Raw genomic sequence first — 10928 nt, forward strand, 5'->3', positions numbered from 1 at the left:
AAATTATGACCCTTATTACACTTTGCATTCTAACATCAAGTTTGTTGTTAATTTAGATAGAAAAATATAACATCACGTGAAAAGACTTACTTGTCCCTCTTCTCAATCTCTTAAAAAAAATTAAGAGGTATAATTTACCCTTTTTTATTTTACCATAAAAAATTTCTACAAATATTTTTTAAACCAGTACATATCAAAGAAAAAGAGAGTAAATGGGGCTACAATTGTTATACGGGCCAACGCAATACACAGTTGGATCAACGAATCAGGCCAGCCCAAAGTTCTCAGCCCGGCAACATATAGAGGCTCGAGCTAGCTAAACCCGTGAGGCCCAAAACTTTAAAAAAAAAAAACTGGGGACTAATCAGCAAATAAAAGAGTTCCTAAACCGAAAAATAAAAATAGCTCACAACTCCGAGGCTCTGAATTAAAAATTCCCAAACAAAAAACCAAAGCCCAAAGGCGGGTCTTTCTCTATCACACTTTCACTTCACTCCCCCTCCTTCCCTCTCAGCCTAGGGTTTTAAAGACTGGGGGTTTAGTATTTTTTTTTTTTTTTTTTTCTTTCAATTCCATCCCCCAATTCCCAAATCAAAACCCAGAAAACACTTTCTCATTCAAAACCCAAAAAAAAAAAAAAAAAACACAACATGGCGTTTTCAATGTTTTCTACTCCACAGCAACCACAACAACAACAATCGCTGTTTCAACCTCAAACTCAGTCTTTTCAACAAAGTAGTCCATTCTTTCCTCAACAACAACAACAACAGCAACAACAACAGCTACAACTGTTTCAACCACAACAGCAGCAGCAACAACAACAGCAACTGTTTCAACCACAGCAGCAACAACAACAACAACAGCAGCAGCAGCAGCAGCAACAGCAACAACAGCAGCGGCATTTGTTTCTCTTCACTAACGATAAAACTCCGGCGAATTATAGTACCAAGTGGTCGGATCTCCATCCTGAGTCCCAGAAAATTCTCCTCCAGATCGAGTATGATTTTTTTCTTGTTTCCTAGTTCTAGATTTTTTTTCTTTTTTGCTGTGATTTCTGTTTGGTTGCCGAGAGAATGTGGGAAAATTAACAGAAACAATGCAAAGATTGAGTCTTTTCTTTTTCCCACTTGTTAAAGTCTCTTGGGTTTCTAAATGGAGAAACCTTAAAAATTCAAGTTCTTGATTTTTTTCTAGGTACTACGATAATGTCAATTATTAAAAGGAGCTTAGGGTCTTTTTTTTTTTTTTTTTTTTTTAAATATTTTTTTATACAAATTTCATTAACTAAATGTGGCATTAATTTTGGGTTTTACTTATAGTTCTTATTATATTTTTATAATATATTGTTGTGGATTGAGTTTTGACATGATAATTGTTGTATGAGCTTTTTGAGTTGCTGAAGTATTTTTGTCGATAGGGAGCGGATATTGGGGTATAGAGATGAGAGCCAGAGGCTAGATCAATGTAATCGTCTTTATGATTCTTCGGTTTCCAATGATGGGTTTGAACTTGATGCAAGCCATATTGTTCAGGTTTACTCTTCAGTTTTATCAAATTTCTTTTCTTCTCTCTTCATTGAATTAGGACTGATAGGTTTGAATATTTTCTATATATGTGTATTGTCTAACAATTCTTTGTTATTAGGAGTCCTAGTTTTTCTAGGAAAGGGTTTTGCAATAGCCTATATAAAGATTTTTTACATAGAATCATATAGACACAGAGATGGAATTCAATAAAATTCCTGCAACATATTTTAGGCTTTGGGGTGTGATTGCTTTCTCCTACCTAAGTGTGATTGCTTAGGAAATCTAGGTTATGGGGAAAAAAATGTTCGGGGATTCCAATACAACAATTACCACGTTTAGCGTATGGGTTTGTAGATCTCATTGCCATTAATTTGGTTGAAGAAAGGTTTATGGGTTTGTGTAAAGAATTGCAAGGTGGTTTGATGAGTTATTTGATGACTATGTGATAGAAGAAAGTATGTGGGGTTTTTGGGTTTTGATAGGTAAAAGAAAGGGCTTGATTTGAGGTTGTAAGGAGGAGGAAAATGATAGAATTTTATGGTGTTTAGGGGCTGAATGAACAGCACACGTGAACAACACCAAAAATTAAAAAAAAATAGAAAGAAAAAAAGAGAGAAGAGGAAGGGAGGAAAGCGCACACAAAGGCCCAATATTTATATTAATCAGCTCCATCGATTCTTTGAGTGCATTGAGCAAAGTATTAGGACTTCTAGCTTGACTAATAAACTAAAAACCTAATAAAATATAAGATACTTAGGATCCCTAGAAAATTCTAGATTCAATTAAACAAAATACCCTTAATTTGCAGGAATCATAGAAGTTATAGATTTTCCCGACTACAAAATTGACCATAATTAAAAAAATAAAAAGCCCGACAAAAAACTGTTTTTACACTAGGACACATATCTAGAAATTTTAAACCACACAAAATTGAACTTCACATGTGAACCCATAAAATAAATCTTGAGTGGGCGAATTTGTGAAGTAGTAACAATTAGTAGTCCCATGGCTGCATCAAAGTGGTGGTGGGAGCTATAGGGTGGAAGCCAGGCTCATTCCTTGAGTGATGCAAACATGGAAATGGAAGTATAATGGGTTTTTGATCGCATGAAAACACCATAATGGTCATTGGCACCTTGGAAGGAAAACAGCTGCAATAGGAAATTTATTCCCATTCTGCTCATTGCAGGCAAGCAAATGTGGCCTTAGCAGGAGTGACTTTCAATGCTACCATGTAAGACATTGAAGTTCAACAAGTGGAAGCTTATAACCAAGTCTTCGAGTTTGTTATGAGAGGAGAGTTTTAGGTGCTTTGGTAATATAACACACATACCTCAGTCTTGTTGAATTTCACACAAATAATTTTAATTGAATTTATCTATAGCAAAAGTGACAATGAAATCAGTTGAAAAAAGATTTTAAGAAAAGAAACTCCTTTTTATATTATAGTATTATGAAAATCTTATCGTTAAGACCTTTATTCTTAGTCTACTGCAGTACTTATTGGTTTTCTGCAGTGTTTTACGTGCATGAAAATGGATATCTTTTATGTATTTGTCAGGAACTGGGGGGAATTAGTACTGCCATGGAACGACAGAAAGCTCTGCTGCAGGAGCTGATGTCTGTTGTGAAAGATATGTTACGGAACACGGAGGTTGCTGTTCGTTCTTTCATGATGCTACGCCCAAGGTTCCTTCATCCAAATTCTGGAGGTGCTTCAAATGCCACTGTACCATCACAAGCTCCAGGAGCAACAGGACCATCTGGTTCAAGTAGTCAAATGGCAGCAAACTCTATAGTGCCAGTTTTTGATTTCTACAGCGGGGTTCCAAGAAAACCATCTCCTTTTTTACAGCAGACAGTTTCTAGATTTGAGAAGTATCTTGGTGAGTGCCGCCAGTGGGTTGAAGAGTTAGAGCAGCTTCTTCTCTTAGATTCTGATAGAAACTCTTCCAATTTTCGATCCTCCTTGATACTGTCTCTTCCAAAAGTCATGTCAAATGTGCATGACTTTTTTGTTCATGTGGCTGCTAAGGTAAAATAACAAATTTTTTGTGTTCAACAAGCATTATTGCTGTTAATTTTCTGGTGAAATATTGTCAGTTATAATATGTATTGATAAATTGCTGATTGTCCCAAAAGTTTAAGTTGTTAGTAAATGCTGAATTCAATAATTTAGTCATAATTCTAACATGCCCTTTCACATGTGGGTCTAAACTCCCCCTTAATAAGTGGGGCCGAACATGTGGGATTTTTAACATTTTGAATGGGAGGTTGGAGTGGAGATAGGGATTGAACTCAAGATCCCCTGCTCTGATACTATAGGGAATTTAATCATTTAACCATAATTCTAACATGTATCTTTTTTTGGCTTTGTTTGTATAACATATAGATGATGAACTAACCCTTCGTTTTCCCCCCATATTTGTCTTCTGACAGATTTTGTGAATTTTTTAAAAGAAGAAAACGATTTCTTTTTACAAATCTGCCTTTTGGGATAAAAGCTCTTTTGACTTGAGTTGAGTTGAAAAAAAAGTCCATAATGCTGGAACATTTCCCTTTATTTATCCAGAGTACTTTTAGAAATAGAGGCTGGTTAGGTGCCTTCATTTATGAGTACGCATCAGTGGTTGACTTGAAAGCAACTGGGGTTTCCTAGAACCAAAGCAAATGCCAAAAAGTACATTATGACTCATTTATATAATCTATAAAAAATTCGTTACCTAGCGCAATACTTTATGTAATTGGAGTTGATCACACTCAAAATGGTTTGGTATGCTGTTTCCTGATATTTCTTATGATTAATAGCAGATGCATTAAAATGTGTTCCTTAGGTGGAGAGTATTCATCAGTACATTGAATCCATGAAAGCAGCTTATCTTGCTGACCAGCGCCGTCGAGGGGATGGGAATGATCCGTTCCTTGAGGCTGATCGGCGTGAAACAGCAAGACAAGAAGCTGCTGCTAAAAGGGTACATCCAACTTTGAATTTGCCTGCAAATTCACAACCATCGACACAAGTTGCAGGGTTGCTTACAAACTCAGGAACTCAGGGGACATCATCAACTGCACAACAGACATCTGCAGCCACAACATTTGCTTCTTCTGGGAGTGGGTTGTCACTTTTCGGTACACCTGCTTCTGCCCCTTCTTCTGTGCCATCTTCTCTGTTTGCAACACCAAGCACTTCTGCTCCGGTATCCTCTCTATTTGGAGCATCTGGTGCTACACCACAGTCATCACTTTTTGGATCCTCATCAGCTTCTTTGTTTGGGTCTGCTTCAACTCCCTCATTGTTTGGGACTGCTGTTCCATCCTTTGGTTCAACTCCTCCTCCTGGAGGTTCACTATTTTCAACACCATTTGCTTCAGGTATCCTCCCTTTTTTAGTTCTACAAAAGAATGGTCACACTGTAAATTTAGTTTTGGGCTGAGAGGTTGTGACATTATGTTTTTATTTATTTATTTTTATAATTTTACTTGCTCATTTTTTTTCTTGTTCTCTACAATTTTGTGACTCCAATCATTTTTGTACATGGGCTTGGCCTACTTTATAATATGAGCCCCTTTGTGACATATTGAATGCTCCCATAAATACTTAAGTATAGTTGAGCATTTGAAGCTGTAACTTTTGACCTGGGACTTAGAGAATGATGAAACTTAGGGTTGTTCATCTGTAGTTGTAGTAGGATTTTAGAGAGATTTTCTCAGCACACTGATCTCATCAGTTTCCTAAACTGCCAAACTGTGTAGAGGTTTGGAAAGTGACACTTTGGGTAGTGGTTTCTGTTGGGGGAAAAGGGGGGTTTGGGGGGGGGGGGGGGGACATATTTACACAGTTGGCAGTGGGGATGTATATTTCGGTGGTGGTTGGTATTGATTGGTGGCTGCATGTGGAGGTTTGTCTTGACAGCTCATTACATGGGATCAGGCTTGGGTTGTTGGCAGTGTGGCATGGTATATTGAGGCGGGGTTGAGCAATTTGGCTAGAGTAGGGCTTTATAATTGGTGTCCACAAGGCCAATCTGAGTGGGGCGAAGGTGCAACGGTGTTGGAGAGGGGTGAGAAGAAACCCGGGGGTGGGGATTTTATGAGAAAATGGGGAGGGTCAATCGTTTTAGGTGGTATTTAAAACCTTCTGCTGATCACCACACTAACCTTGTTGGTTTTGAAGATTTTGGTACAGACCACTGTCACTAACTTTGTTGGAGCCTCTGTGGACGGTCAGTTTGGCTCAGCTTGGTTGTTGCTTGGAGCTTCAAAGTTTGAACAGCCCCTGATAGTGGATTATTGTAGCGATAGAAAGTTTAGTTTAAAGAAGAAAAAAAGTCCATATTATTTCTGATTATTCTGTCTTTATTTTATTGAATAGATCAAATTCTGAATCCATTTATTTTCCCAGTACGTAATCAGATTAGAATATTTAGCATAATAATAATATGGAAATTGATTAAATTTTATTATAATATTCTATGAAAAAAATGGGTTTCATTAAATGTAGTTCTGAATAATGCTATAACTTTTTCATCACGGAATCAGCCTTTGATGGTACTTGTTGAACTCAATTTATGTTGGATTACCAGAAAAAAGGAAGATAAATCTTGATGATTTGCAACTAATTTACAGATCATAACTTTAATTTTGTTAGTGATTTGAACTTTTGCATTTACATTTTTTGATTTGTTGATTTTTTTTTTTTTTTTTTTATATAAAAAAACTAGGCTCTTATGTAATATTATTTGCTTAATAAATTTTCCTACTTCCCAGGTGCTGCAACAGGCTCTGGGGCTAGCTTTGGGGCTGCGACGGTGAGCAGATTTTCTCACTTTTGACTTTGTGTACAAGTTTATTCAATCTTGTACTTTCTTGCTTAAAGAACCATAGGAACACTAGTCCTTAATAAAATTGCCATTTTTCTTTTTGGTTGGTATAAATTGATCATTCAACGTGGCAAGAAGAGTAATAAACACAATTATCTTTGCTGCAGAGCTCCTTCCATTCATCATCTGCTATACTTTTATATGATTTCCTTACAAGTTACATGGTATGCATCTGTATATAACTATTTTTTTCCCATATATCTATTGTCTTTTGCAGAAATCATCAAAGACAAAATCTCGAACTAATCGACGGTAGCCACAGTGGCTTTGGGTTATGAAATCTGGAGGAAACCTCTTGTATTTCTGAAGATATTAGCATATTTTTATGTTCAGAAGCCTTTTCTTAGCTCTCCACTTTTCGTAAATGTGGTTTATTATGCTGTGGAGTTTGTGTTTCTACAAAGATTTCTCACTCAGTTGAGGATCGCATATTGAATGCTTCTGTATCATGACATCCCAATGCTGTGCTAATCCCTTGTGTTTCTAATATTGTCAGTGAGATGCTGGGAGATCCATGTTACTGTAACATTGTAGGGTACAATCTTAGATAAAATGTCTGGATGTGGACTCTCATGAAAAAGATGTAGTTCATTTGTTGAGATATTAGAATGTGTCGAATAAACTATTCATCTGTTGTCTTGCTTTGACTTTGCTGGATGAGTCCTGTCAATGCCAATCATGTACTTTAAACAGTTTCAGTTGATAGAACCTCTATTTGACATGTATTCAACACTCACAACTTGTGTATTTCATTTTTTTTTTTTTTTTTTTTGTTATTATATGTTATTTGATTAAATGTTTTGGAGTGATAGAACAGATGGTACACAATTGGTCTGAATCCCAGAATTGAAAGATATATGCTTTAGCCACTGATAGTCTTGCTTGCTTGTATAAATCGTGGTCAGATGGTTTAATAAGTTCAATTCTGGGTGGTGCTCCAGTTGAAATAGGGTTTCTCAGAATAATATGGAAGTATTTATTTCAATGGAAAAATACTGACTGTATTTGCTAAGGCCTGGAATATTTTTCTGAAGAATGCGATATATATAGAGTTTCCTTACTGTGTTTATGAGGTGACAAATCTTACCATTTTGGGAAAATTAACCCGTACAAGAACTTTGAAGAAGGTCCAGACATTTTTGGACTGAAATATTGTAAGTGAAGGAAAATGTATTGCTTCGAGGTTTATGAATATGCCGATTTATTTACCCAAAAAAAGAAAAGAAAAGAGAATATGACAACTCGTTAATATATTGTCAGGTTTCCAAGACTGAAATATTGTTACAAAAAAAGATTTTGAAGTTCCGCTTTCTTCTCGTGCAAAACTTGGCTGGAGGGCACAGATATTGGACACTTATGGCTCAAGAATTTTGTAGAACACAGAACTGTTAGTCGTGTTGCCTGATCAACCATGTCTAAGCCAAGCCTGAATTGAACACCTTGGAGTGAAGGTGAAATTAAAACCCGTCTGAAGGCATGGTCATATGGTTGGTTGGGCTGCAGGTATATTTGCTATTGCTTTGTTTCCCAGTTTGTATATCCTATGTAGAATAAACCCTCGCATCAAATTCATCTGTTTCTGATCTCATCATGTTTGGTCGTAGCCTCTTTAGTTCGTCTTGGGCTTTTTCAACCTTGGGGTGTATTTGGTCGCCGGAGGCAAATACGTGAATATTATTCTCGGCCTCAAACCAGCTTAGTCCAGGATCCTTTTCCAACATCAATCCCCTTATCTTCTGTCTCATTTCTGCAACATCATCCCATCTCCCTGCAGCAGCATAAAGATTTGAAAGCAAGATATGGGTAGCACTGTCTTCAGCATCCAACCTTAGAACTTGCTCTGCTGCACGAACTCCTACTCTCAAATTTCCTCTGATTACACATGAGCTTAGCAAAATTCTCCATAGCTCAAGTTTATCTTCGCTAAAAGGTGATTCGATTATCATTTCCTCTGCCTCATCCAATAATCCAGCTCGACTTAGCAAGCTTACCATGCAAGAGTAGTGTTTAGGCCCAGGTGATAAACCATTTTCCTTCATATAATTCCACAAGAACTTTCCCTTTTCTACTAATCCACTGTAGTTACAAGCAGAGAGTACAGACAAAAATGTTATTTGATTTGGTCTTAGACCGGAATTTATTATCTCTTCGAAGAGCTGCAATGCCTCCATCACCATTCCATGATGACCGTATCCTCCGAGCATTGAGTTCCAGCACTTTAAATCAGGGTTTGAAACTTGGGAAAATATTAATTGAGCTGAGTGAAGGTCACCATTTTTTACATACATATCTATCAAACTCCCAGTGACGGACATTTCAGCATCATATCCCCTTTTTACCACCTGAGAATGAATCATTTCCCCGGGTTTCAATATTACAAGGTCAGCGCATGCACTCAACGCTCCACTGAGAGCAAAACTATCAATCTTATGGCCTTCCCTACACATTCCATTGAAGAATTTAATTGCACTCTCCCCATCAGTCATTCTAGTATGGCCTAAGATCATTTCAGTCCAGAGAACAATATCCTTCTCTGAAATCAAATTAAAGATCTTCTTGGCAGATTCAGCTTCAGCATTTTTGAAATACATGGACACTAGTGTACTTCCTACAAAGACACTCCTCTCAAATCCTGCTTTTGTAACTTGGGCATGGAGAGGTTTCCCATAATTAGAGGCAAGGAATGCACAAGTCGCAGATATGATGGCTGCATAAGTATACTCATCTGGTTTAAGAAGAGACATACCTTGCAACTGGACAAATAGAGCCATGGCTTCCTCTCCTTCCTCATTCTCTGAATACCCAGAAATCATTGAGTTCCATGAAACTAAATCTGGATTTTCAATTCTACAAAAAACACTAAATGCTATCTGGGTATCACCACAACTACAATACATGTCAAGCAGGGCATTTTGCAAAGGCAAATCAGCAAGCGCATCTGAAACAATAACTTGGGCATGGATAAGTTGCCCAGATTGAAAATCTCCCAATCTGCTGCACGCATTTAAAACCATTGAATACGTAAACTCGGTTGGAATAACACCTGTCCTTACCATCCTACCAAAGACATCAAGCCCTTCCTTGAGCTTATCATTCTTGAAATTCCCAAGTATTATAGAATTCCAAGCCATGACATCTTTATCATCTATAGACTCAAAAACTCTTTTTGCAGATTCCAAATCCCCACAATTTGAGTACATCCCAAGTAAAGAGGTTTGAACACAAACATCATTCAAGAACCCAAATTTCACAACTTGGGCATGAAGCAAAGAACCAACCAACCAATCCCCATACAAAGAGGACGCTTGTAGCAAGCTGGTGAAAGTAGAACCATTTGGCCTCAAGTATTCAATTCCCATTTGAGCAAGCAATTCAAAGGCCAAGATTGCATGGTCCGGGACTCGAGAATATGCTGTAATAAGCGCATTGAAGGAAACAAGATTTCTCTGAGGCATTTTGTCGAACACCAAGTGGGAATCGCGGAGGGAGCCAGAGCGTGCATACATTGAGAGGAGATTGTTGTTCAGATAGGGAGTTCGTGCATTGACAGTTGTGGTAGTTAGGAGGAGAGCGTGAAGTTGGCGCGCTTTTCTCAGTGAGGTTATAGTGGTGCATTTTTGTATAAGGCTTGCCAAGCAAGATGTCTCATGCAATGGTGGCATATAAAGGTTAGTACTTACTACTTTGTAACACTTCACTTCTTACTTCTAAGTTCTTCTTACCTTCAAAAACTGCAGAGAATTTGTATTTATTTTGAGTAGGCGCGTGCGTAACTATCATTTACTATATTGTTTATACATTAAAAAAAAAAATCAGTTATATTTATGGAAATTTAGATTTTAAGCCTATATTCTTAAAAATAACAAATTAAATCTCATTAAACCTTAAAAAAAACAAATTAAACTTCATACCATTTAAATGAATCAGAATCATATTTAAAATTTAAGAACCACCGCACACTCTTGGTGCGATAGTCACTCCACAAGTATAAGTGCTTGTGGAATGTGAGGAGTAAGGATCGGGGTTCAAGTTTTTAAGAAAGCTTCACATATATATATATACTTAGATTAGACTAAAGTATAATTTCTATCTTGTATTAAAAAAAAAATTTATCTTAATTTTTTTTTTGAGAAACAAAATTTAACATAAATTGAGTAGAATTTAATTTTTTTATTGATAAGCAAATTAGAATTTAATTTGACATTGTTACTTTTTATACTTTCTATAGAATTTATAATATATATATATATATATATATATATATTATTTTATGATTTAATTTATTATTATTTTTGATAGAGTTTAATTATATGATTTAAATAGAATTTTAAACCATATATTTATATTTCAGTGCTCCTTATCAAATTTTTTTTTTCCTTTTGAAATAGAGAGATGCTATGTCTACAACATTTTTACAACAAATCACAAGTAGTTAATTGTTATTGGTTCAAATTTCAAACTAACGCTAAGATTACTTTTTTGCCCCAACATATCATTTCTCTTTGAAATAAATTGATGCTGG

At 36.3% G+C, this 10928-nt stretch overlaps 2 protein-coding genes across 2 annotated transcripts; one reads left to right on the forward strand and one right to left on the reverse strand.

Moving 5' to 3' along the window:
* Positions 1–447: 447 nt before the first annotated feature.
* Positions 448–7153, forward strand: LOC126732662 (nuclear pore complex protein NUP58). The gene is made up of 6 exons (XM_050435632.1): positions 448–997; positions 1418–1532; positions 3088–3561; positions 4361–4898; positions 6294–6334; positions 6624–7153. Exons 1-6 carry the CDS (start codon positions 651–653, stop codon positions 6660–6662), a joined length of 1554 nt encoding a protein of 517 aa, XP_050291589.1. The 5' UTR covers positions 448–650; the 3' UTR covers positions 6663–7153.
* Positions 7154–7638: 485 nt separating this feature from the next.
* LOC126732661 (pentatricopeptide repeat-containing protein At3g50420) lies at positions 7639–10082 on the reverse strand. The gene has a single exon (XM_050435631.1). It carries the CDS (start codon positions 10066–10068, stop codon positions 7948–7950), a length of 2121 nt encoding a protein of 706 aa, XP_050291588.1. The 5' UTR covers positions 10069–10082; the 3' UTR covers positions 7639–7947.
* Between the last annotated feature and the right edge of the window lie 846 nt (positions 10083–10928).

The sequence above is a fragment of the Quercus robur genome, chromosome 6 (assembly GCF_932294415.1).
Source record: "Quercus robur chromosome 6, dhQueRobu3.1, whole genome shotgun sequence".
Lineage (NCBI taxonomy): Eukaryota > Viridiplantae > Streptophyta > Magnoliopsida > Fagales > Fagaceae > Quercus > Quercus robur.